The sequence below is a fragment of the Glycine soja genome, chromosome 6 (assembly GCF_004193775.1).
Source record: "Glycine soja cultivar W05 chromosome 6, ASM419377v2, whole genome shotgun sequence".
Lineage (NCBI taxonomy): Eukaryota > Viridiplantae > Streptophyta > Magnoliopsida > Fabales > Fabaceae > Glycine > Glycine soja.
The window spans coordinates 11936725-11955723 of NC_041007.1; the positions used below are offsets into that span (position 1 = coordinate 11936725).

General features: G+C 33.8%; 2 protein-coding genes across 2 annotated transcripts; both read right to left on the reverse strand.

The window, feature by feature from the left end:
• Window positions 1-2301: 2301 nt before the first annotated feature.
• On the reverse strand, window positions 2302-4418 carry LOC114415710 (LOB domain-containing protein 15-like). The gene is made up of 3 exons (XM_028380538.1): window positions 4195-4418; window positions 3627-3876; window positions 2302-3491 (listed from the first exon to the last, which is right to left on the reverse strand). Exons 1-3 carry the CDS (start codon window positions 4206-4208, stop codon window positions 3087-3089), a joined length of 669 nt encoding a protein of 222 aa, XP_028236339.1. The 5' UTR covers window positions 4209-4418; the 3' UTR covers window positions 2302-3086.
• Window positions 4419-11860: 7442 nt separating this feature from the next.
• On the reverse strand, window positions 11861-17002 carry LOC114415711 (probable inactive receptor kinase At5g10020). The gene is made up of 3 exons (XM_028380539.1): window positions 15774-17002; window positions 13182-14786; window positions 11861-12680 (listed from the first exon to the last, which is right to left on the reverse strand). The coding sequence occupies exons 1-3, from the start codon at window positions 16708-16710 to the stop codon at window positions 12103-12105; spliced, it is 3120 nt and encodes a 1039-aa protein (XP_028236340.1). The 5' UTR covers window positions 16711-17002; the 3' UTR covers window positions 11861-12102.
• Window positions 17003-18999: the final 1997 nt, after the last annotated feature.

Here is an 18999-nt window from a genome sequence, read left to right on the forward strand (position 1 = left end):
ACTCTTATATAAAACATGTTTAAGTTAAACTCACCATAACTTTTTTTTAATAATGCTTTTATCGATCTTTTCTATTTTTTTTATAAATGATTTTAAAAATATATAAATATATGTATGCATAATTTGATAACTCGATCAATACTAAATTAGAATTGATTATCCAAGCTCATTATCTAATCCATCTCTAGACCATATATAATTTTCCAGCAACACAAGTAAAGCAGAGCTCTAACTACTTATTACTATTGTACTAAAATAATATGCATTCTATAACGTTTAAATCAACATAATGATTGTCTTAATTAATAATCTTAAATTCGAATTAAAAAATTGCATTAAAATTTAATAAGGAGAAGTTTATTACTTTTAGTGATATTACCTAATTTCTCATATGATGGATCAAACTAAAAAAAAAAACAATGTACTACTTCCCCTATAGTTACTTTAATTTAAAAAAGAAAAGTTAAGATCCAAATCAAGCTTTTATACAGTGGACTGAAAAATCTGGTCGCCCAATCAGCATTGATAAAATAAAAATAATATTGTTTGTCAACATATAATGTTGGCAATAGCAAGAGTTGAGTGAGATCCAAGTATGCATGCTCACTGAATATAGCTTAATCTTGGAATCCCCTCTCTCACACATGCATCGATTATGAATTCGAGAACACAGAAATAAATGATGCAGCGAAACCTTTCTCAATCCAGGATCAACCCCAGCTAATAATACATTTCATTAAATTAACCATAGTATACTCAACGACATCAATCATGAATTTCAATGAGGCCAAAAAATACCTCAGTTAAGTTTTGAAATGGTAAAAAGAAGGATCACAAATTTGTTCAAATTAATATAAGTAGTGATGATTGGGCTATGCCAACACAAGGAAGATGCCGCGAGTTGAAGCAATCATGACATGGGACCAATACATGTCACATCTCTATATATATTATACGGGTTCTAAGTTTTAAATTAAATTAGATTCAATAGCAATAATATGTACATGAGTGGTTTTGCGCATCATGCAGAAAAAGAAAGGTCTAAAATAAGTGCAAGTCTTTTTCTTTATATTTCTTGCTTATACGACTAAGACTTCCTCTTCGCGCTCGACTAACTGAAATCCTCACGCCAAGGAAACTCACTCTTTAGAAATTAAATAGCTGGCAATGGAGTATGACCATCCAACAAATACGTAATCAAATTTCTACTTTAATTTCACCTATTAAACCCTTTTGCTTTTTCTAATTATTATTTTTATACATATGTTTTCAACTTAAATTGCATTGCTTCATACTCTCTGCCTTTGTTTATATGCTCTCAAATTGCACTCATAAAATAAGCACAAAAAGATACCATCTGCAATTTCTATAGAATTAATGAAACATGCAGCATATATATAGGACAAAAATAAACCGATGTGTCAATATTCGATCGTTTATTTCTCGATCAAACGATGCCGTTCACTACAAAGCATGAAAAAGAAAAGGTCTTTTAATTAAGGATTTTAAGTTAAGAAAATGTATCGAAAATATATGGTATTTTCCTGTCATTTATGTACAAAAAAATTATCATTTTATTTTTATTTTATTTCTCTCTCTCTCTCTCTCTCTCTCTCTCTCTCTCTCTTTATAATATATATAACAACATTTGTTTTTTAACCATTTTTTAATACAAAATACTATGAAATAAAAAAATAACAATTTTTTCTAAAACTAAATGTGATATACTAGTATTTAATATGTTATGTTCTTTGGGGTCAATATTCGGTCCCTTATATTTCAGTGCTAATTATAAAATAAATCAATTCCGTCATAATGAGGGAAATTAAAGAAATTAAATCACGAATGCGTCGGCGTGTGCAATTCAATTAACATATTTTTTGATAGTAAACCATGTAAGCTATTAATTTGAACTATGAAGTTCAACTAACATTTAAAGAAACTGAAGATGAGAGATCCATTACCGATCGATGATGAGTCACATCATATATTCCAAAGCAATAAAACATAAAATGAGAATGTCTTAACATTGGTGGCTCCCTCAGCTAATCAAAAAATTTATGCGGAGGTGAATGTAAGAATCTAACATTAAATTCCTCATCCATCTTTTTTCTTCTCTTAGGTGTATGCGTGTATCTTGATATGAGTTCTGTGCTACTTTGATATAGGTTAAAATCTTAAGAATTTTCTCCATCAAACCATGCATATCCAAGGTAAAACGAAAATGAAAATTAAGGGGAAAAATATCTACAGTAATACTCATTACTCAATTCTCAAGCTAGTTAGCAATATATCAGCGACTACTACAAAGGACAGTAATTAATATAATATAGTTATGACTGTATAATACAAATGATACAACTTGACGTAAAATTATGCTACCCAATTTCCATATATATAAACGAAATTTCTCAGAATAGTTAAGTCTGACTCAACATGGTGAAGATCACACAAGCATACCTTTTGTCTCCCGCAACTTCAGACAGCAAACTCAGATACTTCAGTGGCACAGATTAACATGCCTAAGAAATGTTATGGTCACGAACCACAGTCGTCACGTGCAAAATTAATTCTACCAACAATACCAGTGATTCCCTCCTCCCACCCTTAATTTGCTACGTTTCCCATACCAAGTTGATCAAATATCATCAATGGAATATAAAACCAAGTTTCTCTTTTCCCCCTTTATTGTCCTTTGCTTCTTAAAATAATGAAGGGAAAATTGGCATAAGTATATATCAAGTTGGCATTGTGTCTAAATCGGTTGTACTTGAGGCTGGGGAAGAAATACAGTAGTTAATCATTACAGGATCAAGGAGCAATTAATTTCCAATATGATAGTAGCTTTAATTAGCTTAAAAAAGGTGTGGAAGAAAATAAAAGTTTAACCAACCATATATCAAGGGGAAGTTTTGGGCATATTAATCATATGGATTAAGATAATAAAAAGAAAGAAAAAAAGCATACAGCCGGGGCATGACAACATTCAGTATCAATACTCTCCTTTTCTTTACTTACTTTATTCCACCTTGATGCATCTTAAGAGAGAAATAAATGGAATAATTATTTTTAGGCTGCAAATTTTATCAACCAAAATAGGAGATATTATCACTTGAAATTGTGGTATAAGTGGTGGGATCCCTATGTTGGATGTATATGGAAGAGGAGGGGGAAGTTAGAGGAAGAGGAAGAGAAGGAGGAGGAGGAGGAGGTGGTGGTGGAGGAGGTGGCGGCGGTGGAGCAGCAATTGAAACAGCCCCAGATGAAGGGAGCATTCCAACATGATGAGAGGAGGGTATCATGTTAGCTTCCCTGAGTTTGTATTTAAGTATTTCACCTCTCACTGCATTAAGTTCAGCTTGTAAAGATTGTACTTGCTGTTGCAAAGCAGAAATTGCACCCATGCATCCATACACAGGATCTCTTAGCCTCACATTAGCCTCATAAACTAGACTATTTGCAGCATCAGCTCTTTGACACTCTGGTACTTCCTACAACACATTGTCGAAGAAATTATATGATATGATTAAAATCTATAATAAGTGGAATACATGTTATATGATATGGTTAATTAAATAACTAGCTAGCTAGTGTTATTTATGTGTACCGTGTGTGTGTATATTTACCATGAGCATCTTTGAGACGTTGCTGGCACCAAAGACTTTGTGGACAGAAGCAAACTTTTGAGGCTCATGGGGAGAGAAATATGGAGAAAAGGGACATTCTTGGGCACATCTTCTTCTCAACAACTTACATGCTGCACAAGGGGTGATAGTATTTAGGGTTCCTGGAGGGCCTAACATGTGTCTTCTTCCCATTTGAGATGAAACATCTCTTTCCCTCTTGATCTTCTTCCCTATCTCATCAAATCTCTCCCTACAGTAGTAGTAAGCATGAAGAAACTTAGCAGGCCTCATTCACAAAAAACAAATTAATTATCAAATATCCTTTTTTTTTTCTATCAAGGGATATGATATGACACGCTTAATTTGTACTTTTATCAACATATGAATTTAGAAAATTGAGGACTCAAAACATTGTCGTATGGCATCCTCTATGTTGTTTGAAAAAAATAATATTTGTCATAATTGAAGAAGTTTCAAGCTAGCTGGCTGGGAAGGAATATATATAAAACATATAGAGCACTGTATAAGAAGTTTAAGAGATGGAAAAGAGATTTTTGTGTGCTATTACCTTTCTCTGGACATTCAAGCATGCCCTCTGATTATGAAGTAGGAGTCACCTTGGGAGAGAATAGAGAGAGGTGCTAGCTAGAGAGTCCAGAAGTGAAGAAGAAAGGAAAATAGGGGTAGAAAATGAGTGTGCTTAAAAGGCAAGGTATACACAAGGACAAATAGTCCAGCTATATTTAATTTTTTAGAAGAAAAAAAAGGGTTATTTTATATGGAGAGAGAAATAGAAAGCAAGTCGAGAGAAAGAGTGATATATATATGGGAGAAGAAGCTTGTTGTTTTGGTTTGTTGCTAATGTTTAAACTTTAAACCTCTCTGATTTATGTACGAGGATTTCAGGAATTATGGAATACTATTATTATGAAATTAAGCTGAATAGGTTATTAATTCTTCTCAGGAAAAAAAAATCAAGAATAGTTCATGGAGAGGAAAAGATTGAGAAAAATATTTTTTTTTAGAAGAATATATCGTTTATGTTTTACAAATGCCAGCTCAATGACTGCTTACTCACGTGTGAGTTCTTAAATGTGTTTGACTTTCTTAATCAACTTTCTGATTCAATTGCCGCCATGCATGTGGTTCTTGCTTCTTATTGAGGGCAGGTCTATCGAAGTGGCAGTCTTTTTATGCTCACATATATATAATATTATCAATAATTTGAGTATGTTTGTGTTAATATCATCTTATTGACTGGGGCATAAATAACTTCATTCGTAGATTGTTTATTCAAGTGATTAGCCATTAAACAAACATTAAACCAGTTGCAGTTACCACAATTTAAAATGTTCGTATCTTTTGTCAAATTTAAAATAGGTCATATTCAGATCGGAATATGCTATATAGTTGGTCTTCTTTTGAAGAAAAATCTGTATTATTATTATACAGTACATCCAATCACCGTGTGGAAACCGCAAGCTGACCCTTAAACATGACAGTGCAGACTCTATCACTCACCCCATTATAGTAGTCCTCAACAACTACACCTCTAGATATATATCTTGTTAATGCGGATTTAAACTATATAAACATATATAATTTTAAAAATATTACATGAACACTCCTAACACCCATTGAATATCTAAAGAGAGAGAAATATATATTAATTTAATAAGATATATGATGTGATAAAAAAAAGAAAAAAATAAGATTTATTGATAAGATGTTTAAAATATTATTACTCCTATAATTTTCAAGTGATCTTTTGTTTATTTTTTAAGTTATTTGTAAGTCGAAAATTTTTGAAGTTCATTCTTTAATTTGCTGTACGTGTGTTTATTTAGTTGGGAAAATGTTTGACAAAAAATTCCTTCTTTGATTAATATAACCCTCACTCACACCACATTAATTCAGCATGAAGAAATTAAGGGCAAACTTTGAAGGAAACATATATAGAGTAACCGTCATCAGATTCATTATATACACACACTTATTCATTCTTTAATTTCATGATCATGAAATTGCTTCCAAACTTTTAAGCCAGCTGAAAATGATTCCTCCTTAATTAATACAATGTCACTGAAATAAGGAAAAAGATTGGACACCTTTCAAGATAAGTTGATAATCTTCAGAAGAAAATGACTTTTGTCAATTGTGTGATGGATAATTTGATGGATAGAGGTTATGATGATATGGGACATTTCACCCAAGCTTTCATATGGGGAAAATCATTTTCGCATTTTATTAATTGCTTGTGGATGACTAAGACAGTTAACTGCTTAACTATATTTGTCCTTCACCCAGATGACATATATGCATTTTCCCGTGAACCACACCTTAACTTAATACAAAGAAACCAAAAACTCACCTTTCAATAACATACATATGATGTAAAGTCTAGAATCACTTAACTTGAGATAATCATGTGAGATAGAAGAGCAACTTAGTCCACCTAGCTGTAATTAATTAATATTGTACTTTATGATAGAAAGGAGCCTAAGTTAGATTACGCAGAGATGAATTAGTACAAATCAAGTTGGCACTGATCAATGACTGTCATATATATATATATATATATATATATATATATTCCTTTGTTTTGAATGAGACCATATTATTAGGATTACCAATAAGGCAAATGAGACTACTATTCTTTTTTTCTTCTTCTTTTTTTAGGGGGCGCTAGCTAGGATTTTGAGAAGTGTTCTATCAAAGTGGGTGGTGAAAGAGAGGGGGAAGGAGAGAAAATATAGAGGAGTGTATTTGGAAGGGGGGGGGGGGGGGTGGTATATATTAAATTACGTAAATTAGAGGGAATGCTTAGAGTCTAAGGGAGTGGCACCATCCATTCTTGTTTGACCCGTATTTTGAGGCTTACAATTCGCCCCCTTGTCTGTCTTCTCTCACCGTCAACCTAACTTCACAATACTAAACAACTCAATCCTCATTCTGTATATATGACTGCACCAAAACCCAGAACCCACTATTTCTATACACCATTCAGGTTGGCCAACTCGTGCATTGGTTCGGGTACTCACACAGATTCTCTACACTTAATGCTACTTAAAATTAAAAAATGGATCACTTTCTTTCTCTAATATTTTAATAAGCACCAATCTATCCAACATAGAACATTCGTTTTAAAATTCAAAACTTAAAAGGGGTCAAAAATAGTAGTACATATATGAAAGTCTTGTCAAAGGAATACTGGCCATGACCCTGAACATGTTATTTCTAGTGTCACTATCAAGACCTTGAGTCTGAGGACATTATAATATTGCCTTCTTTCTCTCCCTCTCTCTATTTGCCTGAGTTCAGGGTTGGTATGTGAATTTCTGCATGCCTCAAGTTTTCTTGGGGTTTTTTTTCCTATTTTTTTTTATCGGCAAACAAAGGATTAATATATATCACGGTGGGTACAAGAAATACCTACTAAAAGAATAAAACACAGAGTTTAAAGAGATAAACAACGGTTACACCATATTTGAACAAAGGCTTGCAAATATTAAATAACCTGCTTAATTTATATATCTCCTCCACTCATAAAATGACCTTCCGCATTTGAATTCATTCATCCGCAAACCATCACAAATTCACACCATCAGCTACCTGCATCCGACTGCACCAAGGACCACAAACTATGTTTCTTGGTTTTTTTATATATATTTCTTGGGTTTTTTTTACGTACCCTATGTTTGAAGAAAATCACGTGTAACTTGAATACATGCAGTTAAGGATAGAATATCTATGTATAATGTATGTCATCACAATTACCAAATGCTTAAAGCTTGAATCATATTTCATAATGAGCAGAATTTTCCTTGAGTCATGAATTTTAAGAGAAATATAAAAATTATGCGTTCTGTCGCATGAATATGAGACTCCCTAAGAATTTTTTTTCGTCAAAGAAAAACCAACACTTAGAAATTGATTTCACATCTAAAGGATGTAATGACTTAGAACACAATACAATATCGAGTAAATTATATTCTCCTTTCTTCAAAAAAATACTTCAATTATATTATTATTTGCTCATATTTTAAAATTATATTTTTCTTATAATTTGAAAGATAAAGGTATAATATAATTAGTTTGTTTTAATAAAAGTTACAAGAGAAGTATTAATAATATATTTTTTTATCACATTCTTTTTAAAATACTAGGAGTGAACATGAGTCAGATTTAATTGGATTTGTGTCATTTTTTATTCGATCCAATCAATTTGAAATGCTTTCGGGTCAAATTTTGTCTAATTTAAATCAACAATCCAATATGAACCAATCAATTATAATTAAATTGGATCGGCACTTTTCAGATTGGATCAAATTCGTAATATTTTTTTATCTGCTCCGATCAATTTCAATCAATTCAATTTAGATTGGATTTTGCCTAATTCAAGTAAACAATCCGATTATGGATCAGATCAGATCATCGGATTTATTATTTAGATAATAATGAAAAATATTATTTTAAAAAAATAGAAAAATGGTTCTAATAGTATACAATGTAATACATTTAACTAAAAAATTATTTTTAACTACTAGTCTAATATGAAACATGTCTCAAGTTAAAAATTAAAGTATATCTTATATATTATAATTATATTAATAATTAATTAGTAGCCTTAAAATAAAGAAAAAATACTATAATATTGTTTTGGGCCAAAAATTCCAAACTCTACAAGTAATATATATATATATATATATATATATATATATATATATATATATATATATATATATATATATATATATATAACATACAAGGTAACCAGATAGATCAAATCGGATTTTTAAAAGAAAAATTTGAGATTCAATCAGATCTCATCATATTTGCAAATTTTAAATCTAATCCTAACTAATTCTAGTTTGAATTCTTTGGGTTGTGGGATTGATCTAGATCTTTGGCCACTCCTATTAAATACATTTTATTATTAATTAAAATTCATTGAAAATTATAAAATTATGAGAAATCCGTTATATCAAAGGTAAGATATACCAAAATTTGTAATTTTCAATAATTTCAACCTATAATATATAGAGTGTACTCAAAAGAATAAGTTAGAAAGTATGTTGCTAGCATTTCTCAAGTTATAATCATCATTTTTTATCTTTTAAATCTCATTTTCAACCACATTGCATTTTTTCTATCTCTTTCGACCTTTTTAATCACATTATTTGTATATCTATTATTGTCTATCTCTATTTTCTTCTTTCTTCTTATCTCTCTTATCTTCAATTCAACCCACCCCATTTTGGGGTGTACCATTATCATAATTCTTATTTTAATGTGAATATGAACTTTTAGGATTAATTTCTCTTTTTCATAGCTATTAAAAATGCCATAAGTTAAATTTAAATTTCTATCATCAACTTGAAAGTTGTAGAAGAAAAAAATGATCGAATGATCGACCTTGGTCAATCATTAGTACTACATTAGAGTCATAATTAATTATCAATGTCAAACTTGGAACTTATTGGATCTTGGTCAATACTACTCTTGAACTTTATTGGATATTGATCAATCATTAGTGATACACTAAGGCTTTAATGAGTCATGATCAATTATCAGTGTTAAACTTGGGTCTTGATCAATACTACTCTTAGACTCTAATTAAACTTGGTCAATCACCAATTATTAAGACACAAAAATGTTTTCTTCCCAGGTTACCAAAATAAATTCACTAGGCATTCCTAAGATTTAGCGACTAAACATAATTGGTGGTTGAGTGAATAAAATCAGTCAATTATTTTTTAGCGACCAAAATTTATTCAGTTGCTGAGGTATCAGTCGCTATTATTTTTTAATAACTTCTAAAATTTTAAGCCATATTGCCACCGAATTAGCGACCAAAACGTTTGCATCCGAACAATTCAGTCTCGTAATTGGTCGTTGATATGTGATCATCACACATGATGTTATCAGTCGTGAAATCGGTCGCCAATTATGACCAATATTGTTTGGTCGCTAATTCCTGTTTTCCCTTGTAGTGAGTCAGTAATATGGGTATTTAAAATAGCCAAATACTAACTCTAAATGCATTGGTTAAGGAAGTAAAAAGAGATTTTTTTTTTTATTAAAATACGTTTCCTTGTGGATTTTTAAGTGTGCTCCTCTATATGATTTTTAATACCTAGGATAATAGTCTTGTGATTTTTCTTATAAATATTTATTAGTGATTTGAACCCGCGATCTTTTTTTCCTTTTTTTCTTAACCACTCAACCAACATTATATCACATGACCAAAGGATACATGTTTGTAAGCCTAAAGAGGTTTTGTTTGTCCCTAAAGCCATATCAAAATCACTTTATTTTACTTTTAAAATATTATTTATACAAATTTAGGGGGGGGGGGGGGGGGGGGAAGTAAAAAAATTTAAAAATTATCAGGGTTAAAAAAAAATTATGGGAGACCAAAAACATATCTCATCCAGTGGAATGTGTGCCATGCATCACGTGAGTTTCATATTAGTTACTATTGTACAACTTGAATCAAGCTAGATGAATAGCGGATTGGTTACTTAAAGCATGTTTAATTTTGGTAAGACTATAATATTATACAAACATTTGAATAATGCACTTCCTTATTTGAATCTTGCATCTCCCGTTTCCGGAATATTCATTCCAAAACATAAATTTGCATTCTAGAATAAACTTTCTGAAATATGCAAGATTCAATAATGGGAAGCAGGAAACAAATGCCTACTATACCTCACGACTGGCCTTTTGGTCCCCAGTAAAGAAAAAAAAATATACCATACAACAAATGGGCTGTTCTATTTTTTGGCCCAAACGAAAGGACCTTACCACTTTTGGTCCAAACAAAACGTCTTCGATGAAATGGAAATGAAGATAGCCAATATAATATTATTTGATTCCATATTTTTTTTTATTTCATTGTCTTTTAATCATTTGTGGTCAATAATGTAAAGAGAGAAACTTAAATTTTAATATATATATATATATATATATATATATATATATATATATATATATATATATATATATATATATATATATATATTCAAAATTATATGTTGGAAGTACAAGTTAACAAATAAAATATATCATGTGTGACTTGCATAGTTTGTAAGTTTAGGAGCCTGATTTCTTGAATTAGAAGTATACAACATAGAAGATAGAATAAACACGGCTCCTCTTGTATAATTTACCCTCTTCATGACCTATGCTTTATTAAAGTCCCCCCAAAAAACGGACTTATGCTCTTATGCCTCTCTCCCTGACCTGAATGTAAGTCCCCGAAATAGACAGAATACTAGAATAATACAGTATACATGGACCAAATAGCTTACTACAAGACAATTTTTGATGGCTAGTTTAGCTAAAGCTATTGGACTTATTCTGTGAATTGTCTTTGACTATTTGGACCACTTTCTTTATTAGAAATTGCATCAGAGTGTGATCGTTTCACCACATGTGAGTCGCACCAGCAGTGTACTAGGCATCATTGATCCAGCAAGGTAGCGAGGGAAATCTGAAGGGACTCGACAATGATGCCAAGGACTTGCAGATTTGTCTCCTAAAACTAATCAGTTGAGGTTGAAGCCCAATTCTAGGGATGTGATTATTCTTGGTGGAGCCAAACTTGAGCCCAGCATTATCAAGCCATTAGATGGAGAAATTCTACTCTGAATTTGAATTTTATTCAAAATATCATAAAGTTCATTTCTAGATATAAATTTAGTTTCTAGACTCTTACCATTTAACCCAACTATATATTTTGTACACAATACAATATATAAAATATATAGTCAATTAAAATATCTGAATTCGACTACCAGTTTTAATCAATGATTGTAAGAAAATTGAATATATATTTACTCATCCGCCCCTGAATTACGCGGGTTGATTACAGTAAAAGTAAATTACGATCCTAAGAAAACTTTTACGGAATGTTAAATTTTCAATACCTGAAATGTCACCTAAGACTTTACCGAACTCCAACTTAAGGGTTAAATCCATAACTCCACATGTGATGATTCCTGATTAAATAAATAAGACAATTTTCTGGCAAAACCAAATAACTTGTTCTTAAACCGGATTGGTCAAGAAATGGCTGATTCACCTATCATCCAATCCGACTAAGGGAATCTTAATTTAATAACGACTATTTACTTTTCGAAGACTTCAACGAGAAAACATAAAAGAGACAAAAAAAAAAAAAAGTACAGTTCACTGGAGTTTAAGAGAAAAGAACTGAGACATCTCCGTTTCAAATCAAAACACAAACACTGCCGTCGATTAATCAATGATGGTCACTTTACAAGAAATACTGTTTTTCTTTTTCTAATAAAAGAGAAAAATAGAAGAAAAGAATAGGATGATTAGCCCAAAATAAGGCCAGAAAACAATTAAGGAGGAGAGACAAGAGGGGTACAAAGAATGAGAAAATAACAATGGGTCGAGGAACCAAAAATAAAAAAACTAATTCCCAGACGCATGTACAAAAATTTCAAACCGATATTGAACACAGATCGTCAAAAACTTGTCTGATGTTAGGCCTCTCATTTACAGGGAGAATACACCTGAGAGATATTGCAAGCAGTTCATCCATCTCTTTGTTGGATTCTTCCCCACCTGCAATGTCTCTGTCAATACAGTCCCTTACCCTTCCTTCTCGCTCGCACAGCCTAACCCAATCTGTAAGATCAACAGCACCCGATTGCCCCGATATTATGTCACCTGCACTTTTTCTTGTTAACAATTCCATTAGGACCACACCAAGTGCATACACATCAGCCTTAAAGGATGGAACTGGTTTGGATGCAGTAGCGAGTTCTGGAGCACGGTATCCAAGTGCCCCGAGATTTAGTATCTGCTCTGCAATTCCAGCTGGCGTCATCAGCCGGTGCAGACCATAGTCAGTAAGACGAGCATTGAAATCAGGGCCTGCTAACACTATATTTGTTGGCTTTAGATTTCCATGGGGAAGTCCTCGATCATGAAGGTATAGAAGACATCGAGCAACATCATCAGCAACTCTTATTCTCTGGCTGAATGATAATGGGGAGTACCTCCGGGGTGTGCTCTCTGTGCAAACAGATACATTGATATTACACAAAACTAACAAAAAGCTCATATCATCATATCAAAACACTCTTGCCTAGAGAAATCAAGAGCTTTAAACATGTTTTATGTGAACTGTTGACAAGGTGTACCTTGAGGATACTGTGGCAGAAAAAAAAAAAGTACCCCCAACATTTAGACAGACACAGCCCCTGAAGGCAATACACCTCAAAATAGGCATGCAACTTATACAACAGAGAAAGTTTCAAACACACTATCCAAGATGAGCCATTGTCTGCCAGCCAATAAAAATTGAGTGGCAGATGGGATAGATGACATCATCCAGCTATTTAACTTTTATCTCAAACAAAAAAACCCAAAATCCATGCAATGGTTTGTATACAAAATTCTGACCATAGGACAAAATAAATGCAGGAAATGAATATATATATATATAAAGGCACATTGTTGAAAATGTAGGGGATGGAAGTGAGATATGTTGACAGATATGTTAAACTATATTACCATAGAGATGAAGAGCCAAGTTGTCCCCATGTATATGGTCAGCTAAAAGAAGCCTCTCTTGTTCCCTAGGCCCCCAATAGTATGCTAGTAATGGGACAATGTTTGGATGCCTCATAGAACCGATCCTTTTAACTTCTCTAGCAAATTCCTTTTTATGTTTGACCAATCCCACCCGTAACCATTTTACAGTCAACATATGACCACTGTCCAGAGTTGCTTTGTATAAAGTGCCATGGCTACTTCTGCCAAGAACTTCAGCTGGAGCTCGAGATAATTCCTCTGCAGTGAATGCTAGGGAAGAATCCAGGAAAAACAGTTCCCCAGCCAACCGATCTGGTGAGTAAACATCCAACATTACTGGCTTTTCACAAGCCTCTATAAAACGGGGTGAAGATGACAATGGAGAACCGGGAGAAGACTTCCTTCCAGATGAAGTGGGAGGGTTATCCATCAAATTAGGATTTAAAGATGCTGAACTAGTAGCCACCATTCCCTGAGTTAAGCCATGCTCAGAAATTTCAGTTATAAACTCTGACTGTCCAGCAGAGAGTGACCTTGAATTGGAAGTCAACAGGTGGTCATTTGAAAAGCTCAATGAAGATGTTGGGGGTTGAACGTTTGTATTGAACTTGAAGAGGGAAGACCTCGAAAGTCCTCCTAACTTAACATCTCTTCTAGTATTTTGACCAGTGAACTCACTTCTTCCATGAAATTCTTTTAATTGTGTTCGATGATAAGCCAATAAAACAAAAGCAATCATAATAGCAGCACCCACAGAGGCAAGAATAATAGCTATCCTTATATTACCCTTTGAACTATGATGTCTACCCTTATCTGGAATGTTATCAGGCACCAAAGAAGTCTCGGGAGAATCATTTGGTAACATTAGCTTTCCATTTCCAGGGCGAAAGGATGAAGGAGAGAAATGCCGCAAATTTTCAGGAACATGGCCAGATAGATCGTTATTGGACATGTTAAATGCAGTTAAGCTGGATGAAAGCTTATCAGGAATATTCCCAGTAAAATTGTTGTTAGACAAATCGAGGTACTCCAAATAAAAAAGTTTATTCAATTCATTTGGCAGCTGTCCAGAAAACCCATTCCTTGCCAGATTCAGCAGTCTAAGCGCACCCATCCTACCTATTTCAGAAGGTAAGACACCTTCTAAGGAGTTATTAGATGCATCAAGATATTCCATTGGTTGATAAGGAGGCATAAGTAGTAATTCACTTGCTCCTGAACTTTGAAGCAGAAGCGGTCCTGTAAATTGATTTCCAGAAAGATTTAGTCTTGTCACTGACGATGAAGCAACTAAACCTCGTGGAATGGATCCCTTAAGTTCATTCAAACTTAAGTCAACAGTAGACAATTTTGAATAGGTTTCTAAAATAGAAGGCAAGGATCCTGACAGCTTGTTTGAACTCAGAACAATGACCTCCAATGGGGCTTCCCAGTTCTGTATAACAGAAATGTCACCAGATAACATATTCCTGCTCAAGTCAATGACTGTACATCTTCTCAAAGAAGTTGGCAAGGAGCCTGATAAACTATTGGATGAAAGATTCAAAATATTTAAAGTTGTAGAGTTGATTACACCGATTGAGCCTGTACATAAGCAAAGAAATGTAAATTAATTAACAAAGTACTGAGTTTACTGTCTAATTTTTCTCAAATTCTTCATAAACCATGATGAAAGATCGTTTATTAACTTTATTAAAAGAGACTCAAGAAAAATTGCATGACAACTGTGAAACCAAATTGGTATATTCACTTGAAACAAGTAAATTCAATTGTAAAATGCAAAACAAAAGCTTTAAATGATATAATGTGCTTAGAATACAGCCACTAAAAGCCAAGAGTAAACATTATAAATTGGTAAAGTTATAACACGACAATTCTACAGCCATAGGTCATCACTGCATTAGAAGATATGATAAACAAATGAGTCAAATACCAGGCATCATAAGATGCAGAGAAAAGCCAAACTAATACTGCCTGACTGGGAGGTAAGGAAGATCATCCATAAAGAACGTTTCATAAGAAGAAATGCATTACAGAGTTAAACATCATTCATTCCCCCTCTTATTCTTTTCTCTCCCTATTCACAAACACGTGTTGATTTTAGTTTTTGCATACATCATGGTTTCCATTCGAGCACACGCAAAACCGAATTCATGAACTTTCATTCAAACAACTTCCCCCCTCGACTCACAGCCAAGACCTTTTCGGCAGTAGAACACTATTCTAAGATCAAAGCAGTCCCGGGTTTTCTGGCATGAACTTTTCCCTTCTCTAACAATACAACACTGCATGTGCATGCACAGAAACACAATCAAATGCACACACACACACACACATTTGTGCCTTTCCCTATATCTAACATTACAAAACTGCATGTGCATGCACAAAATACACAACCAAATGCACACACACGCACGCACGCAATTTTTACCTTCCCTGCTTTCCATTTAGGTTCAGGCAGTAACAGAACACAATGCAACTAAATTTAATATCAAATCAATAAAATTTCAACAATCTCATTCCCAAGAAAACTTAAAAGACATAAATAGGGATCAATTCTGCAATAATTACCAGTAAACCCATTGAAGCTAAGATCCAATTCTTCCAACGGCATTGAAGTCTGCAAGAGCTCCTCCGGCAAAGAACCAAACAACTGATTCCGAGGAAGCCTGAGAACGCGAAGCGCCAGCAAGGAACCAAAAGAAGGAAGCTCCCCAGTGATGGAGTTACCACTCAAGTCCAAAACCTGCAAATTACGAAACAGGGTAATGGTGGAGTTTGTAAAGAAACGACCGTTCAAGTTGTTGTGACTCAGGTTAAGAAAATGCACGGTGTTGGCCAAGCCGGAAACATTCTCAACCGTTAGGGAGAGTCCACCGAAGAACTGGTTGAGGCTCAAATCCACGCGCTCCACATTCCGGAGCGTGGAGAGCACGTCCCCAATTTCGGCCCAGAGTTGGTTTGCATGCAAATCGAGAACGCGAAGCTGCTGAAGGTTGTTGAGGCCGCTTGGGAAACCGCCCTTGAAGTTGTTGTTGGACAAATTGAGGTAATTGAGGCCCCACAGGTCGTTGATCCGAGCCGGGATGGGGCCGTAGAACTTGTTCTGAGAAAGATCCAAATGCTGGAGTGACGAAAGTGACCCTAGCGAGGGGGGTAGGCGGCCGCTGAAGGCGTTGCCGGAGAGCGAGAGGTTCTTGAGCATCTTGAGGTCGAGAAGAGTGTGGAACTTGAGCTCGCCGCCGAGGTTGAGGCGATCGAGGACGATTCCGGTGACGTTGCCGGACTCCTCGTCGCAGAAGACGCCCTGCCAGGAGGAAGGACACGTGGAGGTGGAGTCGGCGACGGTGGTGGGGGCCCATGAGTCTAGAAGCTTCTCCGGATCTCGGGTTATGCCTTTCTTGAATTCGAGGAGAGATCTGAGCTCCGGGAGGGAGGAGGAAGGAGTAGAGATAGTGAGCAAGAGAAGAGACAGCAACAGGGACAAGAAGTTGGGTGGGGAATTCATCGGAGTCAATGTGGTCGGAAACAGAGACAGAGACACCTTAATTATTAATCATCTAGAGAGAGAGAAAAGAGGAAACCTAGCATTGGAGGGAGGAAGAGGTATAGAGAATGGAGAGTATAGTATAGTAGGGTTTGGTTATTTATATAGAGAAATGAGAATGGAGAGTGTTGGTTGGTGGGGGCGAGGGAGTAAGTACAGTCTGTAAAGGACAAGCCCTTCGTCCTCTCCGTTTGGGTATGACAAGGAGTAAGAAAATAAGAGGGAAAGGAGTGGGAGGGTGCAAATAGAATGATGCACCCACATGGGATGGGGTTTCTATCTTCTACCATTGATTTCAATCATCAATCATCTCATTCTCCCTCAACGGCATTGCTACCACTTACTTAATAAACAAAATGACACTGATATATCTTTGGCTACAATCGTTTATTAAACAATAATTAGTTATCAACATTTGTGGTTCTAAATAATAAGGAATTAAACAGGTTTAAATTCAAGATAAATAACACAAATATTGAGATAATTTTAGGTCCATTATTTATTCAAGTTTTATGAATAAAAGAATTTTTCCTCCATAATTACATTTTTTTAATGAAACTAAATCATATTTTATTTCCTAATAAAATCGTTTGACTTTTTCTTTACTAATCGTTTGACTTTTTATATCATGCATTCATGAGTAATAAACATTCATATTATATCAAATCAAAATTAATTATTTCATTTCTTAATTTTTTATTTAGAAAGAAAAAATACATTCCATAATTAGATTAATTAGTATTTAAATTTAAACAACGAATATTAAATACAATAGAATATTTATAAATCACTATTGAATTTTTATTAATAAGAAAAAAATAGGTTTAAAAAGATTTGTATATGTGACTACTTAAAAAATCATGATTTATCATTTAATTTTTAAGAGATTTATCATTTAATTATCACCGTTGAAACATGATTTAATATTATAATTGTAGTTCCCATTTCTTATAACAAAATTAGTTCTACTCAATGTGCATTGTTATAAGAGCTAGCTAATATTTTTTAGTTTGTTAGATGAATTGAACATCGTTCATTCACATTCATAATCATACTATTACTTTTAATAACCCCAAAGGTTCCAAAGTTTCCAGGCAGGCCAGGTACAATAAAATGAGACTCTCCAAGCCAGCATTGCTTCTCTTCCTGGTTTTCATCTTCACTGTTGTTCAAGGGCAAGCAGTTACCAACGAACGAGTTGTGTGTTCTAAGAGTTCTACCACTGTCGTGAGTGTTTTGAATTGATATTTCTATTCGGGTGTTTTTAATTTATGAATGTGTTTAAGCTTGTGCATTCGTTCTCAAAATAAGAAATCAAACACTAAAGGGTTGGTTGAATATGGTTTGTGAGCATTATAACTCACTAATATCGTGTTGAACTCCTACAGATTAAAAAAAACAAAAGAAGCGAGTTGGAATATATATATTTCAATGGTACGTTTATGGCTTAATTAATAACTGGGGTTATTGTGTTATGCAGAGAAGATCAGGTGGCTGTGAAAAACAAGGCTTTGAATACAAGGAAGGAAATGGTGGGTTGGAAGACACAGTTTTGGAGAATGAAGACTACATCTACACCAACTTCTTGCCTTAGATATCATACACTTTGCTTCATATATTGTTTGTATTATATATGAACTCATTCCTCATTAATTTCTTTCCAGGATAGTGTATAGTAGTTGTAACTGGTAATCATTCATGCTTTGTCTAAACTAGCAATGCTCGTAATCACAATGGATAAATCTATTAGCTTAGTTCACTACTGTTTATTGCAAAATGTTCGGTTAAATTATGTTATCCAGTATCCATCAATTGCAAAAACTAAGCAAAGAAAAAAAATGTCATTTTCAGATTACTTACTTATCATAATTTCTATATAAAGTTTATGCACAGTGCAGCGTACGAACGTTTTTGTTTGTCCAAAACTTCCTCAAAATTATGGAACCTCGTTGACTCTATGCAAAAACATGCGATCAAGAATGGCAAAGGACAATTTTGAGTAACCGATACTCAACGTTCTGTTTTTTTATGTAACATGTAAATTGTCGCCAGTGGAAAAAACTGAAATTAATCTATATTTTGGTTTTTTTATTGGGCAATCAGTTGTCACTCACGGGAGTGTGAGACTGTAAAAGATATTTATGCGTTTCTGATTTCACCTCATGATTTAAGTTTCGCTAAAAAGACATCTATGATCATGAAGCTTGCAAAAGCAATGTAATGGCATTAGCAGATAAATGCTGAGCTGCT

Coding starts and splice junctions, on each gene's coding strand:
- LOC114415710 (XM_028380538.1), bottom strand. Junction 3,492..3,626: donor ACGTCTCAAAGATGCTCATG/GTAAATATACAC, acceptor AATGTGTTGTAG/GAAGTACCAGAGTGTCAAAG.
- LOC114415711 (XM_028380539.1), bottom strand. CDS start 16,710: ATGAATTCCCCACCCAACTTCTTGTCCCTGTTGCTGTCTCTTCTCTTG. Junction 14,787..15,773: donor TAGCTTCAATGGGTTTACTG/GTAATTATTGCA, acceptor GCTTATGTACAG/GCTCAATCGGTGTAATCAAC. Junction 12,681..13,181: donor CTTGGCTCTTCATCTCTATG/GTAATATAGTTT, acceptor CTGTTTGCACAG/AGAGCACACCCCGGAGGTAC.